Source organism: Chionomys nivalis, chromosome 7 (assembly GCF_950005125.1).
Source record: "Chionomys nivalis chromosome 7, mChiNiv1.1, whole genome shotgun sequence".
Lineage (NCBI taxonomy): Eukaryota > Metazoa > Chordata > Mammalia > Rodentia > Cricetidae > Chionomys > Chionomys nivalis.
This window is the reverse complement of record NC_080092.1, coordinates 70,560,552-70,580,967: the sequence shown is the minus strand read 5'-3', so window position 1 is coordinate 70,580,967 and position 20,416 is coordinate 70,560,552. Positions and strand designations below refer to the sequence as shown.

The following is a 20,416-nucleotide window of genomic DNA, read 5'->3' as shown; positions in this document are numbered from 1 at the left end:
GGGAGGAAACCCCTTGTTAGGATGCGGTGTTTTAGTTTAATTGGGCATGCTGGTCTTTGGTAGTCAGCCTCAGGAGGAAGGAGTGAACATATAAAGGAACACCTTAGTGGCTAGCTTTAGGAATGTAATCGAACAGTTTTTAGCAAGGCCGAGGGAAGCGGGGGGTGGGGTGAGGGGGAGGGTGGGATGGGGGAAGGGGAGGCAAGGCCTGCCAGAGCCACTGTTAAAGTGGGCTGGTGTCCCTTCACCTTCCATCTTCAGATAGGTAGGTAGCAGCCAGTCGCACACAGGTTTGAAGCTTGTGGCGGTGATTATAGGACGCGCTCCCCCATCCAAGAAGTCTACTTCTTCAGCTCTTTCTTCTTTTCCCAACCTAGCTCTTGCTTTTTTTCTAGTTTTTCTCTTCAGTTCTTCTCACCCTTTGCTTAGCCCCGCCCATTTTGAGGCCTAGGCACACCCCCTCCAGCCTCTGATCCCCGCCCCCCCATCTCCGTTCGGTGCCACACCCACGCCCTGCCTCCTCTGCCAAGTCCCGCCTTTTCTCTTCCCTACCAATCAGGTTGGGGCCACCTTGTGGCACTGCCCCCGAGCTCTCTAAGGGCCAGTGGGTGACCTGCGCTCTGGGCGCTGTATTCTGGCTGCGAAAGGATGGCAGGGGCCGCCGGCTACTTCTCGGACGAGCAGTTCCGGGAGGCCTGCGCGGAGCTTCAGCAGCCAGCGCTGGCCGGGGCCGACTGGCAGCTGCTGGTGGAGGCCTCGGGCATCACCATCTACCGGCTGCTCGACCAGGTAGCGGCTGACCCGCCTGCTGGAGAAGATCAGGGCCCTGAGTACCCACCCCGGTCAGGACTCCCCACAGAGCTGGCAGCTGTGCTGTGCGGGAGTGATCAGGCACCTCTGAGTTACTTTGCCCTGTGCAGATCCTATGTGATTGGGAGGTTATCTGAGCTCAGCCTCAGGTCATTCTTGGTGCTGGATTTTGTGGATTGTTATATTTTATGTTTTACTCTGTCGCGTTTGCAAAAACATCAAACGACCCTGGAGCAGGGAATTGTATTTAATGGTCCGTGGTTGGAGACGGGCAATTTTGCCAAAGGTACCCGGTTAAGGGTCCGGACTTTCGTTATGAGAGGGTATAATGCATGCAATACATGGTTCAGATATCGAGCTGGAATGGTGTGCCTATGGGCATTTGGGAGTGTGTGACTATCTACATTCACAAGAGAGAGGCATTTGGCAGCAATCAGTTGATAGACAGTAGGAAATGAGTAGTTTGGGACTTTGGCCCAACTCAGGAAGTAGTTCGTTAGGAGTAAACGATAGAGTTAAAACATTAGTCAACTGATTCCTAGACCATGCTCATGCCTGTGGAGGGCAGGGTTTCCTTCTGCCAGATGGATACCAGTACTGTATGGGGTGGGGAGGGTCCATATTCTGAGACTTGTGGGAAAGAGACAAGACTCAGAGACTGGGGTGTTCACAGTGGCCAAGAGGTGACAATAGTAATCTCAGCATTTTCGGGGCTGTCTTTGGGTTCCAATTTTAAGTAGTATTTAATAACTGGCTTGTGAAGCTTCAGGCAGAAAGAGCAGTAGACACTGTACGAGGAGTGGGGTTGGTTGCTGAGCATCTTGTGGCATTTTATTGGAAGCTTCTAGAACCAAGTAGCTCCCAGGTGGGAGAAACCAGAGACTTGTCCTCATTGATTTGCTATAGTCAACCAAAGTTCCCTGGCACAAGACCAGAGTGTTAGCACAGAAATGGACCCGGAGGGATGAAATAACTCCCCAGAGTCCCAGGGAAAGTCACGACAAAGGTGCAGTTGGAGGGTCCACAACCTGGTAAAAGAAGTTTGTGGTATAATATGTGAAGGTAGAGGAAGCTTCTGGTCAGTAATTAGAGTCCTGTCAGCTAAGGCCATCTGTACTTCCTTCTTGAGGTCACCGTACAGCCTGCATCAGTGTACTTTCACAGCCCTCTGGGGCCGGGAATCCGTCATGAGGTCAGCAATAGAAAATTTCACTGTGTGCCTCTGCCATGCCCGGGACAGTAATTTACTGATGATAATTATCAGCCTGGCCATGACGTTATGTCTCCCTTAAACTTCAGTGCACACAGAACTTCTAGCTGCCGTTTTGTCTTTCGCTAACTGTGCTCACAGGTACCATAGGTGTGTGCTCCCAACTGTAGTCATCTTCTGCTAAGGATGGCGGTCATTTACTCACCAAACTTGGCGTGTCGTAGAGCAGGACAACTGGTTACAAGATGAGCAAGAGACGTGCAGTGCAGAACAGACAAAATTAACATCCTAACGAGACCTTAGCAACCCTTGTGTGAAAGTGGATGCTTTAGGCAAAATCCTTCTGCCATCTCCCTGATCCTTAGACCTTCCCTGCCAGCCACGTACGGAGGCATTTGCCAAGTTGTGTACAGGCATCAGATCGATTTCCCTCTGCTTTCTCTCCTTTTCCAGGCTGGGTTCTTAGCACCTCTCACCTCATATTGCTTTATCTTTTTAACTGGTTTCTTGGCTTCCGTCTCTTCACTGTCCTGTATCCCATACATTCCAGACCTGAAAGAAAGATTATAATCTTATCCTGTTAGCCTTTCCATGTTAGCCTTAGTCACAGAATTGCTACCAGTCATTGTAATAGATAACAGTTGCTACAATGTCACCCTTAGTCACAGAATTACCACCTCATTGTAACAGCTAATAGTTGCTACAATGTTACCCTTAGTCACAGAATAACCACATCATTGTAACAGCTAACAGTTGCTACAATGTTACCCTTAGTCACAGAATTACCACATCTTTGTAACAGCTAACAGTTGCTACAATGTCACTCTTAGTCACAGAATTACCACTGGTGGTTGCAGCAGCTAACAGTTGCTGTATATTTTCTTATAATCCAGGCACCATACATTGGCTTGCTCATTTCTAACTTCAAGCCTGGGATAGACACTGTTGATCATTGCCTCTTTACCCATATGGAAAGGGGTGTGTTGAGGGAACAAATTGATTCATCAAGATTAGACCCAACATCTGAACCCAGCTGTCTAGTTCCACAGTTATTCCTCTGCCTCTCTGAGCAGAAGGCATGTGCAGCCTGGTCCATTTTTGACATCCCTCTGAACATTTTAAGCCTCAATTTTCTTGTCTGAAAAAGGGGCTAATAGTTCATATCTCATATTATCATTATGTGAACTAAATAGGACAAGCCATGCAAGTGGTCAGTTTGTTACCTGGTGTTCAGTAAGGGCTCAGAGACTGTTGGCAATAATTATTTTAGCTAGCTATCTACATCCCTTAGGTTTTAAATCCATTGCAGTTTCTTAGAACTTAAATATTTCGTAGATTTACCCAACTGTGTTCTTCATGGTCTGTAGCCATAGCAGCTTCATCTTTGACCCCTGACTTCATTTTCAGGAAAATGCTTGCTTTTTATGCCCCCTGAATTTATTAAGTCCCATAGAATAGCTGGAGTTGGTCAGTATCCACAGCTATACAAAGACACCTTGTCCCCTTGAGGAATAAAAATGTGCTCTTCTGTGAGAGGCCAAGTCACTGCATAACAGAGGGAGCATTCATAGGGGACGAGCAAAGAGTAGCACTTGGGCTGCCTTGAGTTAGTGATGAAAAGGAGAGGAGCTCCACAAATGAGGGCCACGTGTGGGTGGTGCCTCTGTCTCGGTCAGGTCAGAGGGATGTGGGGGTGTGGTGTGGCCAGGTGATATCCACAAGTAATTATTTTTATGTGGGAGGTGTAAAGGTCAACTGTAAACAGCGTTTGGACACTTTCCGTTTCTCTCATGTAAATACACGGCAATTCCTCTGCTGAGGTCAAATGAGCTCACCGGTGACCTTAGCAGTGCAAGTGAAAGTAAATTGCGTGGCTTTTTCTAGAAAAGACAGCTTAGTTTTTAGATAACCTACCAGAACCAAAGTCACATCCTAAGATCTAGTCACATCAGTAGCAGTTTTTTAGCCACGTGTCCTCCCTCTGAAGCCTCTGATTCTTCATTTGTAAGGTGGAGATGCTGATATGTTCCTAAGCTCAGTGACTGGTGACCTGGAGGTGTCAGTCAATATCTGTGGTTCTCAGTCCTCACTCCTAACCTGGGAACCTCTTCCAGGTTAGGATCAAATATCTGTGTGCTCCTCGTTGACTTCCACTGGATCATCTGATATGACCCTCAGAATCATTCTATGAAGTGCTTCTTTGACCCATTTACAGGTGGAGAACTTAGCTTCAGCCCAGTTTAGCTTGTGGCTCCATGCCCGTGCGGTCATCACTGTGCTGTCCTTTCTAGCTACTGAGTGCAGGAGACAATTATTAGGGACCACAGTGGAAAACTTAGCCACATCTAGTCTGTTAACATTGAGAACATTATCCTTACTGCTGCCCTGCTTTTCTTCTGGTCCGAGTCTGACTTTTCCAGAAACAGCATCTAAAACAACACTTTGGCTGCCCAAAGCACTGTTGGGCAAATGCACCAGGCTTAGGGACTTGGGAAGACCTTCCAATAAAAATCCACTCTGAAGCTAGCACAGCAAAAGGGACAGGTTATGCAAGCTTGTGTCATCAGCTGACTCCTAACAAGTCTCTGATGTCTTTCACATCATTGGTCTGTGGTCCCTGACTAATCTTATGTGATGGGCCTTCATGACCTGAATCATTAGCCTGTGGTTTGGATAAGACATGTGGAGATCCTGGAGCTAAATGAGATGCTCTTGGAGTAGAGGGAACTGGTGTCAAAAGTCTCCCTCTGTTTGACATGATACTAATGATCACACAATACAATAATTCAATATCTCCGAGTTTCATTTCCTCATATTTAAAAAAATGGAGATCACAGCGATTTCTCTGTCTACCTCAAAGACCATGCTGATGAGTCAATAAGATCACAACCATAAAATTATTGGGAAAGTAAACTAGAACTAACAAAACAATTCCCAATATTATTGAAAGGATCACAACATGTCTAAGGGCTAGGAAAGCTTCTCCACACAAACCATGTGGCTGTTGTGGTTACCACTGATGCCCAAGGGAAACACATGCTGAGGGGTGAAGTTAAGACATAGCCTGTGGCTGATCACGGCTCAGAGGTGAGAGTCTAAATCCCTGCCAGTTTGTGAGTTTTTTATGAGTAGCTTAGTGTAAGGGCATGTGTAGTTTTTTGTGTCTCTGTAAAATTAAACATTAACCATCAGTTTAACCTCTGTAGCAGCCCCTTGAACCCATAATTAGCTCTTCTTAGGAAGAAGGGCAGGGCCCACTGAGGATTGTTAGGTCACTTACCTGATTGGACAAGCAATGTAGGGTGACTTCTTCAAATAAATAAAGGGAACATGCATAAGACATATGAGTCCCTGTTGTTTGTGATGTTCTCAAACCTGATCAATCTCAGTAAAATTTACCTACGTTTCCATCCACTTCTTGATGTGAGATCCACTGATCAGGGCCGTCATCAGGGCAGCAAGTCAACAATCTTCCCGTGGAGGTGCTCCTCCTCTCTGGAGTTCTTTCTCACTTTTCTATCATAAATCTACATTATCTCTGCTCGTTGTCATATTTCCTTATCCTTTATCAGCAGAAGCCATGGGTTCAGCATGGCATTGGAAACAGTGATCATCAGTCTCAAGTTATTAAGCTCACTGTGGTGGTTTAAAGCCTCTCAGAGGCTCATGTGTTCAGATGCTTGATCCCCACTTGGTTTAGCTGCTTGGGAAGGATTAGGAGGGATGGTCTTGTTAAAGAGGTCACTCTAACAAGTGTGTCACTGGGAGCAGGCTTTGAGATTTCAAAGGCCCACAGCATTCCCGTCTCTCTGTCTCTCTGTCTCTGTCTCTTTTCAGTTACCACTCTGGCACCATGTCTTCTTGCCTGCTGCTGTGCTCCCCACCATGGTGGACATGGAGTCACCCTTGAAACTATAAGAAACCCCCAATAAACTCTTCTGTAAGTTGCCTTGTTCTCGGCATCTCTTCTCAGCAATAGAAAAGTAGCTAAGACATTCACCAGGAGTCAAGAGAAACTCCACTACTCTCAAAGAACCCACATGGTCCTTTCTCTTTTTCTTTGACAGAACTTTTAAACAATGCTTTGAATTTCTGTAGTATTTTAGTGGATTGATGCATAATCCCATGGTCTTTCAAATGTTCACAAGTGTTAACACTATTCTGCCACTCTGTTTTAGAGTAGTGTGAAGTGAAGAATCAATGTAGACCTAGCGATAGAGACTTTCAGGGAGTGAGGTGGCTGTTTCAATGGGGAGAGTTCTTTGACCCTAAGGTCTTCAACATTGTGAAGCTTAGGCAAGTGACTTTTGTAAACAGTCGTAAACAGGGTTAGGAAGAGCCATGTGTGGGAAGTGGGATGAAAGGGTGGCACAGTTGGACAAGAGAGCAGAAAGTCCTTTACCCTGAGCCCAGTCTCTTCACAAGGAAGAGTGTAGCTAGCTCAAGTTAGGATGGGTCAGAGGTCAGGGCCTTGAAGCAAAGAGAAAAGTTTATTTAGTTTAGTTAAATGTTTTGTTTTTATTGATCAGTGAGGAAATGCAGCTCAGTTAATCATTTATGAAGCAAAGAAAGGGAATTTGGAGGGTCTGCTCATGCCTGTGTGTTTGAGAGTCTTTTCTGTCATATGGGGGAGTGATTTTTGTTGTTGTTTTGTATTTCCTTTGTAGTAAGTGCATTACGAACTAAAAAGGAGGTGGAGTTGGAATTTTAAAGTTTTCTTTTGTAGGTATACATGTGCCCACATGTCTGTCTGTCTATCATCTATCTATCTATCTATCTATCTATCTATCTATCTATCTATCTATCTATCTTCTATCTATCCATCTTCATCATCATCATATGTCTATCATCTATCTATCTATCTATCTATCTATCTATCTATCTATCTATCCACCTTCATCATCATCATATGTCTATCATCTATCAATTATCTATCTATCTATCTATCTATCTATCTATCTATCTATCTATCTATCTATCATCTATCTATCCACCTTCATCATCATTTCATATGTCTATCATCTATCATCTATCTGTCTATCTGTCTGTCTGTTTGCCTACCTACTTATTTATGTGTGCTTACCTGAGTTCACATGTACTACAGTGCATGTATATGCACATGGAGCCAGAAGAGGATGCTGGATCCCCTGGAACTGGAGTGCTGCTGATGTGGGTGCTGGGGCTTAATCCAGGTCCGCAGAAGGACAGCATGTGCTCTTAATTGCTGAGCCACCTCTCCAGTCTTCCACCTTGTTTGAGAAAAAGTCTTCCATTGAATCTGAAGCTCACTGACTCGTTGGTCAGAAAACCCCATGGGCCTTGTGTCTCTACCTCCCCAGATTTTTTACATAGGTTCTGGGGATCCAAACTTATGTCCTCATCCCTACATGGTCATTTTTTTAAAAAAAGCTTTCACCATTTCCTAGTATCACAAGTTTCAAATAAAATCTATAATGTCAGTGATAACCACTTGAATCAGTTAGAATTACTTTTTGGGGCAAGGAATAAAACACTAGACGAGGATGCCCTCAGTAAAGGTACTTTTTGCTCTTACATAGCTAGTAGCATAGATCTGCAGCATGGACATCAGTTTAGCTGATTCATCATGCCAGTGGCTATGAATTTTTCTTCTCTGCTGTTTCTTAATTGTTTATTTTCGGTCCCAGAAGAGATAGAATAGATCCAAATATCATGTCCCCATTGGAAGCAAGGAGAGAACATTGCTTGGAAGCTCTCCTTCACAGGAAACTAGAAAAGTTACTAGCCATTCATATTCTCAGGAGAACTCACCCAGCAAGGAAGAACATGGATGTATACCATATCAACAAGACCTTGTTTCTTCTGGCTATTGTATTCCATGCATGATATTGGTTAACTCACTTCCACCCACATAACCTTTCAGTATCTGAAGTGTAAGAAATGGTCGTAGAAATGGAGTGTTACACACCCAGTATATTTTGCCATAAATGAGGAATGTGAGTCATTTTTAGAGGTAGTTGTGGGAGGCTTCAGGAGAAGCCAAGCATCTTTTGCATAAGCATATATGGAATTATTTATTACAGTGTTTGTAAGCTTGGGGAAATATCCAAAAAAAATTTCAAATGATTTGTGAATCTAATTTTTAAAAGGCCCCATATATTGTTAATATAAATTCTGTTTAAGTAAAGCAAAGCATTGTGTTTTTCTACATGAAACTGTAAGACAGTGATACCTAATCCCAGCGAGCTGCTTCTTCCCTGCTTCTGAGAGTACACGCTGCTGCATAAGCTTTATAAATATTTAAAAAGAGTGCAGACAACCTTTGAATGTCAATGCTCTCATCCTAGGTCTCATCTCTGAGAAAATGTCCCTAATGGAAAGATGAACTGGGATTTTGAACTGCGTGTTTTATGATTTTTTTTGGAAATACTTATTTCTATAAAATATTCTGAAGCAGAAATGCATTTGGTGAAGAATTGTTTCATGTGAACTTTCCATAGTCTCAATATACTAATAAATTTGAGGTAAGAATACCACCTGTTAGTACCATTTTATAATCCACTTGCTCACATAGACAAATATCTGTTCCCTTTAAAGAAATACCATCAAATATTATTGGCAGATACTTATAAATTATGAGGTGCATGTCTCTCATTAAATAGTTCTTCATAATGTCTCCAGACTTTCTACAGCAATATGGATTCTTTTCATAATGATTAAAATTCACTTTGTCTTTTAAAGGATGAAATAGAAAGGAGTATGTTTGCTATATCCATTTAGAAACCGTGAACAAGAAAGCGCTTTGATGCAGGAACTTGGGTGAGGCTGTGGAGCTCAGCAAAAGAATGTGGGACTAAGAGATTAGGAAGGGGCATCAACAGTCTTGTTCCTCTGACTGCTGGCCATTCTCTGTCCTGCTGTGATGGGAGGGACTAAAGGAAGTCACCACAATAGTTCATTCTTCTGTGTCCATGCAAACTGTAGGTCATTCTATTTTTTTCTCTTTGACTTTCTGGACCTCTTCTGGATACAGATAGAATCAGGGTCATGGAGGGATGTAATTGCATTTGGAAACAGAGAGGACCTAGTCTAAGAATACAGTGTTGTCTTAATTTTTGTAGATATCTATAGCAAATCATGGAAAACTCCATGATCATTACCTTAACATGCAAGAACCCTGTTTTGGGTGAGCATATATAGAAATAGGACCTCTATTACTGTGGGAAGACATAGTGCTGTGATTGGTTTAATAAAGAGTTGAACAATCAACAGCTAGGCAGGGGGTGTAGGTGGAATTTCTGGGCAAAGAGAGGAAGTAGGAGGAGATATTCGAGGCACAGGAGAGATACAAGGAGACACAGAGGACACAGGATGGGCATGGGTGGTAGGTGGCAGCTAGGGCCACTACCTCACCTACCATGACCAGCAATGGCTGGTGGAGTTCTCCTTGGTGATCTGCTTCCTTCTCCTTATCTTTCCAGCAACAATTCCTATTGGCTCTACCTTTGTGGCATCCCCACTATTTCTGTTATCTCCCCGATTTTAGTTGCCATCTATTACGTGAATTAGTGCACTGAGTGTTAAGGCCATCTCTGATTGCCTATGGCCCTGTTCTCTACCAAGACTACTTACCAATCTTTTAAAACTTAATTAGGTCTGATCATTCCTAATCTATCCCTAGTCATTCTTATCTGTCCATGCCTCAGTCCACAAAGATCTTTAGTTCTCCAGAGTGATGACAATCAAAGCTTCACTATGTTTTTCCAGGTTCTTTGGTGTCTTGACTCTACAGTCTGTCTACCCAAGGTCCTACCACACAGGTTCCAGACTTCTCTCTTTAAACATGTCTTTTTTAATCTCCCAATTACTGGTCCTTCCGACATTTATAATATAATATTCTGGTAAGTCTTGGGGGATGGTTCCTCTCTGTTGACATAAATACAGGTATTTACTATGTAACTATTCTTATTAACTACTTAAATCATCAAATCATTTGGCCAATGCTTCCCACTACCCACTCCACCAGTATCTACAGCTGTATAGAAGATATATGAGAACGGGGGTCCTGCCTGCTTCTATACTGTGGTCCCCACAACCCCAGAGGAGGTCAATGGTTGAACCCCAGCCCCAGCTGTTTTTCATGCACGTGAGATCTCAGCTCTGGTATCAACAGATTGCTCCCCCCCTTCTGTTTCCATAGCCGACTGGACTCTATGAGTATAAAGTGTTCGGTGTTCTGGAAGGTTGTCCACCAACTCTACTTGCAGATGTTTACATGGACTTAAACTACAGGAAAAAGTGGGACCAGTATGTGAAAGGTGAGTCACGGGTTGCTTAAAAAGCAATCCCTAGAAAGTTAATGTATGCTTGGCTAATTTAGTCTTGTATACTCGAGACTGAAACCTATCTCACCATTTCCAGTAATTACCCTGCCCCTGTTTGAGAGTGGGTCTCCCTTTTGTCCTCACGGTTGCTTTGCTCTGCTTCCTGAGCTGTGTTAACCCATGTACATTGATTACCGTGGAAGCCTTTTTGGAAGATGGGTATCCAGACTTCCTTTTGGAAGATGGATCAAAGACCTCTAAATAAGCGAGGGTACACACGTGTGAGGAGGTGAGGGAGTGGGAGCCTGAGGGACTCGGGGACACTAGGGCAGGAATGCACAAAGCAGCCTGCTCAGAAGCCACCGGCAGTTGGTGGTGTTGGATGGAGATGCCCTGCCCATCTATGCTGAGAACGCTTCATGACCTGTGGCAGGGAGAGAATCCACAGCCTACATAGAGTTGGAAGGCGTTAAACAGGGAGCCTCCTGCATCTTAGAAGGGGAGTGTCCCCTGCCATCTCAGACTCTGGGGAAGAAACCTGTAGTCAGCCAAGGGCAAGTGGAGTCTTTAGTCAAGACTTCTGCAGGTACCAAAGAAGCAGCCTACCCCCGTATTTTAAGTAGAAGAATATATTGTTCATGGCGGGGAAAGATCCAGGAGTTTCTGGGTTCTAGGAATGCCATTTTGAGCCCTTCAACAGTCCCATCAGGATGTTTCTTCGTCTCTAGACTGTTCCCCTGTGATGACCTACTGCTCAGGCAGATTCCTGTTCCTTGTGAGCGTGTCCTCCAGACAATACAGGCTCAGACTCTTACCATGCACATAACTCTAGGGAAGAGAGTCACATCTTCTTAACAAAGTCAGCCGGAGTCCCAGGGCTCGGCCTCCACAGTTGATCTCAGAGTGACAGCTTAGTCTGTGAATGCTCATTGTGCTCTCCGGCACCTTCATGTTTTCGTAGGGCTTTTGTCATTAGGGGACATCAGGACACTTGTTTCTCAGAGCGAGCAGACTGCCACTGTCTCCCTCTCTCCAACAGCCATATGCTGTCATGTGATAGGGACTTTGACAAAGATGCTCATGTGGGTTCTGGCTGGAAGAGAACAGTGTGAGGAAGCCAACAGCCCACAATCCCTTTGCTCACAGCAGCTCACACACCTAACTTTAAACAGAAAAGTCACTGCAGAACCTCTTACTCTGTTTCCTCCCATCAGCTCTTCCCACTGTGGTTTCTGGTACAGTGGAAGCCACTGTTTGCTTTGCTAGAACCATCTGGACCTCCTTGCCTTTCTGCCCCTGGGTTTTAGGAATGCCTGAGAGCCCTGTGACTCTCACTGAGCCTAAAGTTACTGTCGGAATAAACTGAAGCCCTGGTCACCTGATCATCCTAGTCGTGGCTTGCTCCTTTGCCTAGCCCTGAGATTGCCACTTTACCTACTTAAACCTCATAGTAGAGATGGGCAGGCAGGTGTGTGTGTGTGTGTGTGTGTGTGTGTGTATGAATACTGAACAGGTAGAGGCAACAGACAACTCATATTTTCCCTTCTAGACTGTCTTCAGTGTCCTGTGGTGCTGAGGGGGCCACAAAGCTCCTTAACCAATAGTCTTTTAGATGCTGATTGTCCCCTCCACCGCCACTCATCTCCTGCAAGGATGCCTTGATCCTTCTCTGGAGGGTTAGATGAGAGCCCACCACACAACCCTCGGCATATGTGCTCTCCAGTCCCTTTGCTATCGCCTCCAAGAGCTACAGTCTGCACATCCTGACACAAGAGTACAGGCATTAAGGAAGTTAGTTACTGAAGCCGTGGCTGTTGTAGAGAAAGGAAAGAAACAAGAAACCCAGGGTTCAGCCACTTTCTGGCTGTTTAAGGACACAACCGTCTATCAGCCCTTTCTTTCCCAAATGCCGTGAACCTAAACACACAAGACCCTGTGACTTCATTGGTCTCTGTCTAACTGTCGGGAAGCAAACCTTGATGGTGTGTGTGTGTGTGTGTGTGTGTGTGTGTGTGTGTGTTGGGGAATTCAAAAGCAAAACTCCTGGTGCTCTACTGACATCTGGTGGTTTACCTGCTTTAAAGCCACTGATTATTTCTTGATACCCAGTTCTTTGCATTCTGTCCCAGCACGCTGTTGGTACAACGAACAAGCGTCAGGCTTATTTAGGTTTTCCATGTTTCTCAGTCCTCTAGACCATTCCTGAGAAGCAAGCTTTCAGTGATAGTAAATATACTTTTGTTTCAAAACCAAAACCAGTTCTATGTCTGGCGAGTTAGAGTCTTAGCACACAGTGAGCCACAGAATTTTCCGGATGCACTAACTTCCTGTGTCCTCCTTCAGAGCTCTATGAAAAGGAATGTGATGGACAGACGGTGGCCTACTGGGAAGTGAAGTACCCTTTCCCGTTGTCCAACAGAGATGTATCCTTTCTGCTCAGCACTTTGTTCTTCGGCTGTCTCAGTGTCCTGTGGTTCCCAGGCACCAACCTCACTCTGGGGTCCACTAATTTCAAGACTGCTGTGGACAACGCTGTCTTGGATTCTTGTGGAACCATCTGCTAACATTGCAGCTGCTTGTGTGACTTTCAGAGACATCAGAGTGTGATTTCCATAGGACAGTAACCACACATAGGGTCACTGGAAGGTGCCTAACCCTTTCTAAAGAAAGTGTCAAAAGACGGAAGTTGATGAGCCCTGGGATTAGGTCCAGGAGGAACAGTTTGTGGAGAGTGTTGGTCCAGACCCCTTGATCTTTCAGAGGAGGAGGTGGGGCCCACAAAAATGAGATGGCAGATTGGTTGAGAGAGGCCTCACCCCCTTACCCTCTCTGTTTCTAGCTTTCTCTCTCCAGCATGGTCCTCTTGACTGCTGTTTTTTTTTTTTTTTTTTTTTTTTTTTTTTTTTTGACACTGGGTGCCTTTCCTCTCCATTTCTTTGTAATAAAGTAAAACAGTCGACTAAACAGTAGGAGTTTTTCTTAGCGTATTGATTACTGGTTTCTGTGACGAGTATTACAAGTTCCTGACAACACTCTATGGAGGGCAGTGGAGGTGGAAAAGGATGATATGTGTGGTTGAAGATGCCATTCTGTACGCTACCTTAAAAATAAGGACAGGGTGCACACGCACCGGAGTTTAAAGATGCCATTGTGTTATAGAAGGGTGCTGTCGACCTTAGGAATGTTCTGTGCATGCTCTTAGAGGTGAAGAAACTTGGCTGTTCTTGGTGAACTAGTATTACCTCAAATAAAACATCTGCCTACGAAAACTTGAGGTAACCACATGCCTTCCCAGGGTTTTAGCTGTGACACGGGTACCTTCAATGTGTAGAGGTCCGTGATTACAGCTGTGGATGAGGACAAAGCCAGGATTGGTACAATTTCTATCCAGTGCTATTTCTGTGCTTGGATTTCTCTAATGCTCCCAACGTTCCTGCCTGAGGATCAGTAGTGCTTCCTTTTCCTAGATGGAGAAATCGAGTCTGAGAGCATTTGGTTAGCTTCCCCATGATTACAGCTACATGAACAATGCTCTCTGTGTGCCTTTCTGGGAGAAAGGAGGAATGTGATCTTTGCCTAACGGAGAGCTCAAGGGATCACCCACAGGTAGGTGATAGTGCTCTCTAAGTGAGAACTATGGATGGATGTGAAGTTCAGCTTTGCAGAGGAAGGAGGCAGTGAGCGAGGTCTCAGTAGAAGGAAGCAGATCTAGGTGCAAAGCACAGAGTGGGTTTCCATTGCCGCCACCTTGGGCTGCTTTCCCCATACTGGTGCTATGCCTTGACTGGCTGTGCAGTACGTCTACACCCGCCAGCGGCGAGACCTGGATGTGGACGGGAGGAAGATCTACGTGGTCCTGGCCCAGAGCATCTCAGTGCCTCAGTTTCCGGAGAAGTCTGGGGTGATCCGAGTGAAGCAGTACAAGCAGAGCCTGGCGATTGAGAGCGATGGCAAGAAGGGGAGCAGAGGTAAAGTCTGGGGTGCTGTTAGCAGCTAGCCAGGGCTACTTGAAGGAGGCAGGTTAGGTACAAAAGTTTGTTTTTTAGGGGTAACCATGGCCTGGGAACAAAGTAGACTGGAGATCAGCACCTGGGGAGAGTCTTAATTCACATCCCAATTGGCTAGGGCTTGACACAGGTGTTTCACTCTGACCCAGTGCATGCATTTTTTGTTTGTTTATTTATTTAGATTTATTTGTCTTATTATTTCACATGCATGAGTGTTTTGCCTGAACATGTTTCATGCCTAGCATCCATGGAGGTCAGAAGAAGGCATCAGATCCCCCGGGACTGACAGATGATTGTGAGCCATCATGTGGGTGCTGGAAATTGACCCAGGATCCTCTATGAGAGGAAGAAGAGCTCTCAAGTGGTGAGCCAGTTCTCCAGTCCTACATGCTACTCATGCCTTCTTTATCGACCAGCTGAAATCAGAACACTGAGAGGAGACCCTAGGGTTTCAAAAGAGTTACTTCAGGTTTGTCCTGTGGCTGTAGGGCCTGGGCCTGGAGAGGGCCAGTTGATTGGCGGGTGTTCATTGGAGGATACAGCTCTGCTCAGCATAAGGCCAGAGATTCAGGAACATTGAGTTCCAGTCCCCCAAAAGGAAAGCATGGGCATCCACCTTCCACCGTACTGGCATGAGTGTGGCCTGTGTCAGGCAAAAATCTGAGCTGTAACTCTGGTGTTGTTAGGTCTGTCCTGAGTCTGTGTTTCCTCATGCGGAAGCCGGGTTAATTGTCAGCTCCTTGGGGGCTGTTTAGAGAATGAAATGAGAGGTGGCATCCAAGTGTCCAGCGTTTGTCGGGCATCTAAGCAGTCGCAGCCAGTTGTCCCCCTGGCTGTATTTTCAACAATGCTTCTGGGTCAGTAGGCACAAGGCGGGTCGGAGCAGTTCACTGGAATCATGTGCTCCCTTCTGCTGTGCTCTCTGGGCCCGAATCTGAAGAGAGAAGGTCAGCAGGGCTTTGCTACTGCGTTTCTCCCAGTCCTCACCCCCCACCCCTTCTGAATTGTCTGTTCCTTTCCCCTTTTAGTTTTCATGTACTACTTTGATAACCCGGGTGGCCAAATTCCGTCCTGGCTCATTAACTGGGCAGCCAAGGTGAGAACCCAGGAGGCAAGCGGGGATGGGGCGGGGGAAGGGGGTGAGGGGCTGGGTATGTACATTTGACAAATGTTGACTTAGCCTGTGGGTTGTCGTGTTGAAGAGACACATTGTCCCAGAGTAATGAGACTCTTTTATTAAGAGCTTGGTTGAGTGACTTGGATAGAGTTGCAGTAGGGTGGAGGCCGTGACAAAGGACAAAGAATCTGTTAGACTGGAATGCCAGCCCATCCCTGCTGGTGGCCCCAGACCCTCCAAGATCACTCTCTGGAACTTCCAGACAAAATTCTGCTCCTCGTAGGGGCGATGGTGCTTTCGGTACTGCTTAAGGAGGGTAAGACAGACAGACTCTGCTTAGAGACAGCCCAAAGGAAGCCCCTAGTTCTGTTGTCCTTGCTCTTTTTATTTTCTAAGGCCAGGGAAGTGTGCTAGTGGCTCAGGTCGCTAGAGACTGCCACTCCTATTCCTGCATCCAGCGACTGTTCAGCAGGCTCTGTGCAGGTCCTGGAGTGCACCGAGGAGACTCAAGGGAAAGAAAGAACGCCTCTAGGCACCAGATGTGATTCTGAATCCGGGCTTTGCTAGGGAAGTCCTGTCTTTCTTCCCCTTTTTTTAAATCTTAAAAAAAAAAAAGAGGGTGAATATTGCCTACTGCATGGAGTAGAAGCCAGTGAGACAGTTATGGAAAGTCTCGTACAATGCTTGAAACTAAACATCTGTGAATCCCACCCTCGAACCCCAAGCACCACTTGCTAATTCAGTAAGGCAAGCCCTTCGTTAAGGAAGAATCCAGCAACCTAATCCCAGATCCCATGTTTTGTTTTGTTTCAGTTTGGTTTTGTTTTCTTTTTTATTTATTTATGTGTGTGTGTGTGGGGGGGGGGGTTGTGCCTGCATAGGTGCCTGCAGGTGCCTGCAGAGTCCAGAAGAGATGTCGGAGCCCCTGAGGATGGAGTTATGGGTGACTGTGAGCCAATGACATGGATACTGGGAACTGAACTCACATCCCTTGCAAGAAAAGTATGTGCTTTTAGGCCCTGAGCCATCTCACTAGTCCCCTTTCCTTTCTTTTTAATAAATATTTCAAGAAGGGCTCTGTAGTTTTTATGAGCAAACATCAAACTAAAGGCCCTGTCTTTGAAGCATCAGTATGTCTGGGTCTTGCCTTGTGTCATTTTCTGACTGTAGCATGTAGAAATTGGATTAGGGGCCTCATTTTCTTTTATTACCATTAAAGCCATCATTGTTATCTGTGGCCGCATTCCAGAGAATGAAGAATACATAGAAACATATTTTTTTTCTTTGCAGAATGGAGTTCCAAACTTTTTGAAAGACATGGTGAAAGCTTGCCAGAATTACCCCAAGAAAACCTAAGAAGGAGAATGGGACCCCAGCATCCATCTCTGGACGTGCTTTAACGGATGCTCGGCCTTCCCTCTGCTCTTTCCGTCTTCAGAGGTCTACATGTATCCCCAGGCATGCTTGCCTGCTGCCTGGCTCATTTGCTGCCTTCTTCCCCACTAGTCCTTTTCAGGACTGACTACCTTCTTCTGCTGTTGAGCGGGAGGCCTCTGCGTGGGTATCTTTAGTTAGGGAAATCCTCAGCAGGGATGAGGAGCATTTTGTTGTACCATCTCAGGCGAGTGAATGAGAGAAGGAAGGATGGCAAAACGTAAGAGTGACCCTTCCTGGCAAGCAGGCTTTCTTCAATACTCTGTTTTGAAACTCAGGAGTGGCTGCTGTAGGTGGCCTTTGGTCTATGTTTGACCTTCCATGTGCCAACATTGGAGACACAATGATGTCCGTTCTCTTTACGCTTTGTTGACTTGGATAGGCCGGGGTTTGAGGTAACAGGCAGGCGTTTCTACTTGTGCAGGGTCGGTGGCTGCTGTGATATCAGGCCATTATGAGCGTCCCAGGCCTGACTGAGCACATGCTGACATGACCTCATTTCCCTAACTGCCCACATCTGGATATTTTTCTCCATAAGCCACTGGGAAAATGCTGCCTATACCTCTCTAGCTGTGCATTTCCTGCGAGCCCCAGGCTTCAAGTTCAAAGCTAGCCTGAGCACAGCACTAGGACTGTGTCTTCCTAAGTGGCAGGGTGATCTTCCCTTCTGGAAGATGTTGAAGGGACAAGATTAGTTTACAACCAGGCAAAACTTAAGTAGCGATTTGGTGTGCCCTTTGCCTTTTTTTTTTTTTTTTTTTTTGAATTCTACCTCTTCAAAACAAGGATTCTTGGAGCCCTAGTTTTATCCTGAATTCTTGTAGGAAAATATATTCTGTGGCCAAGACATAGTCTTGGTGATCTCAGGGAAAAGCTCCCATCGCTCCGCTCCATGCAAACCTTGATGAACAGATACGGAAACTCAGGATGCAAAGCCAGAAGAGAGGGGGTTGTCAAGGTGGCGGTCCTCACAGTGCGTTCTGGCTGGGAAGGAAGGCATGTCCTAAGAATAAACACACGGTGACCTATGCTTCTCATGTGTGCTGTTTCCTTCTTACCTCTTTCTTTTGGGAAGAATGAATTAGTTAGGACTCTTTTGTTTGCACTGACACCTGGCCCAGCTCATAGACCTTAAAAGAGAAAGAATGAAAATTTGAGGCTGCAGAGATTGACTTGGCTATTTACAATATGGGCTGCCCTTTCAGAGGACCCTGGCTCAGGTTTAGGTTCCCAACACACGCGAGGCAGCACAACATCATCTGCAACTTCCATTCCAGGGGCTCTGACTCCCTCTTCTGGCGTTCACAGGCACTGCAGGCACGCCATGCACATGGGCTGGCAAAACACCCATTAAATTAAAATCTTTAGGAAGAGAGAATTTATAGCTCCCTTACATTCAAGGCCACATATGTTTGGTTTCTGGGAGGAACCAGTTCAGGGACTTTGGTTAAGTTTAAAATTCAGCTCTGCTCTTCAGTTTATCTAAATCTGATGGTAGGGTCGCTAACAAAAGCAATATATAGGTTCACAACAAACATGAAGGAAGGGAAGAAGGGAAGAAGGCTGGCGAAGGCAGACTCTTTGTCACTGAATAGCATTTTCCTGTAAGTTAAACTCTATGACATATGCCTATTGATCCTGGATATAGGATTATTCAAGTAAGTGAATGCTTCATAAAGTGGCCATTACAATGTCATTATTAATAAGTGACTGGTATTTAATTTTAGGAATGGGGCATCTAATTGTCTTGTATTGTTAGTCTAAGTTGATCCCTGACAACGAGCCTTTAAAATATAAGCATGAAGATGAGGTCACAGTTTTTTAACAGAGGATCGTCACTTAAGCCATTACTTTTCCTAATGTTCTGTTTTTTCTTTTTTGTTTTTTCTTTCCAAGACAGGTTTTCACTGTGTCGCATTGTTGGCTGCTCTGGAACTTGCTCTGTAGAATATGCTGACCTCTAACTTATAGAGATGTGCCTGCCTCTGCCTCCTGAGTGCTGGATTAAAGGTGTGCACCACCATCCCCTGGCACCATTTCTTTTCTTGAAGAGTTTTTTAAATGTATATGACTTCTTTCTTTGCATGCTTGTCTGTGCATCACTTATGTATCTAGTGCTCATAGAAGCCAGAAAAGGGCATTGATGCCCTGGAACTGGAGTTACAGATGGTTGTGAGTTGTCATGTGGGTGCTGGGAATCAAATCCAGATCCTCTGGAAGAGCAGCCAATGCTTTAACCCCTGAGCTGTCTCTCCAGCTTCATGAAGCCATTTTATTTTTAGATGCTAAGAATACCAAATGATTGTATTGTTTGTCTTTTTTTTTTTGACAGAGTCTCTGTGCAGACCACACATCAAACTCAAAATCCCCCTGCCTCAGTTTCCCAGGCCCTGGGATTACAGCCATGCATCTCTGCACCTCCTGTCGTAACACCAAATTTTAGGAAAGGCGCTTACATAAATGGTGAATGTGGGGTGGGAACAATGGCTCAGTGGTTAAGGACAAATACTACTCTTGCAGAGTACCCGAGGTTGGTAGCTAGCACCCACATTCAGTGGCTCACAAACTCTAGGAGAGCCAGTGCCTCCAACTTCCATGGGCACCTGCATTCACAAGATAAGAAATAATCTTTGAATTTGAATCAGTTCATGTAGTTACAAATGGCTTTTGGCTTAGTTGGAGTAGAGAGCAATCCTATAGGACATAAAATTACAATATAATGTGTGGGGAAACTCTGAACCTCTTCCACTGTAGTGAAAAAAAGCAAATGCGACCGGTCTTCTTGGGAGTGGTTGGTAGTTAGTTCACCGTCTGTCTTTCCGTGGAGACTGAGTGTGTCCGTCAGGGTTTTAGAGTGGTAAACATGTCCCCCATTCCTCTACATTGCTGGGCTTGTTTTTCACATGCCTGCCTCGCCCAGTAATTGTTTGGATAGAAATAGTTAGTGTCCACTGGTTACTGGCCTCAGGAAAGAACTCCAGAGGTATTCAAATGGAAACCGGTGAACAAATGATTTAGGGAAAAGTTGAACAAATGATGTAAATTCAGAAGACTAAACCCATCTTGACAGAAGGGTTCATCTCCATTGATTCCGTCCAATTGACTCTCCGAATCAGTGTTTGGGGAGATTCTGGATTCCCTAGGTTCCCACTTGTCCTTCCCCGAAAGTGCCTTAGTCCTGCCCTGGGGAGGGGTGGTTTTGCTGCTCAGCCATATGCAAGTTATAATGTGATGTTTGGAAATGATGCAGTCTGGACGAGGTGCATCCCAGCTTACCCAGGATTCCACAGAGAAGCCAATGACAAAAGCTATGCTGCCGTGGTGCTAAATTCTTTCCACAGGCAAATCGTCCCCACTGTATAACAATCCAAACTGAAAGATCACCTTGGCATTGATGTCCTGGAGAGGGTCATTTCCCTCCCAAATGTTTCACAGTGAGAGCCCTGGCCTCGCTTTCTGGTTGAGGTTTTCTCCCTCAGGACCCACATCCACAATGCCTGCCCTTAACACCTCTTGTTTCCCAGGAGGATTCGGA

At 45.3% G+C, this 20,416-nt stretch overlaps 1 protein-coding gene across 3 annotated transcripts; it reads left to right on the top strand.

The window, feature by feature from the left end:
• The first annotated feature begins 648 nt into the window (after nucleotides 1–648).
• Pctp (phosphatidylcholine transfer protein) lies at nucleotides 649–18,839 on the top strand. Of its 3 annotated transcripts, XM_057775880.1 has the most exons (6): nucleotides 649–789; nucleotides 10,200–10,317; nucleotides 12,667–12,746; nucleotides 14,120–14,291; nucleotides 15,359–15,426; nucleotides 16,738–17,883. In XM_057775880.1, exons 1-6 carry the CDS (start codon nucleotides 649–651, stop codon nucleotides 16,801–16,803), a joined length of 645 nt encoding a protein of 214 aa, XP_057631863.1. In that variant the 3' UTR covers nucleotides 16,804–17,883. The 3 variants fall into 3 exon arrangements, with proteins under 3 accessions (XP_057631863.1, XP_057631864.1, XP_057631865.1); XM_057775881.1 differs by lacking the exons at nucleotides 15,359–15,426; nucleotides 16,738–17,883 and adding an exon at nucleotides 18,782–18,839; XM_057775882.1 differs by lacking the exon at nucleotides 15,359–15,426.
• The last annotated feature ends 1,577 nt before the right edge of the window (nucleotides 18,840–20,416 follow it).

What these genes read in the sequence shown, in the direction of transcription:
- Pctp (XM_057775880.1), top strand. Translation starts at nt 649, where the DNA reads ATGGCAGGGGCCGCCGGCTACTTCTCGGACGAGCAGTTCCGGGAGGCC. An exon ending in GTGGGACCAGTATGTGAAAG is followed by an intron (nt 10,318 to 12,666) that starts GTGAGTCACGGG and finishes GTCCTCCTTCAG; the next exon opens with AGCTCTATGAAAAGGAATGT. An exon ending in TCATTAACTGGGCAGCCAAG is followed by an intron (nt 15,427 to 16,737) that starts GTGAGAACCCAG and finishes TTTTCTTTGCAG; the next exon opens with AATGGAGTTCCAAACTTTTT.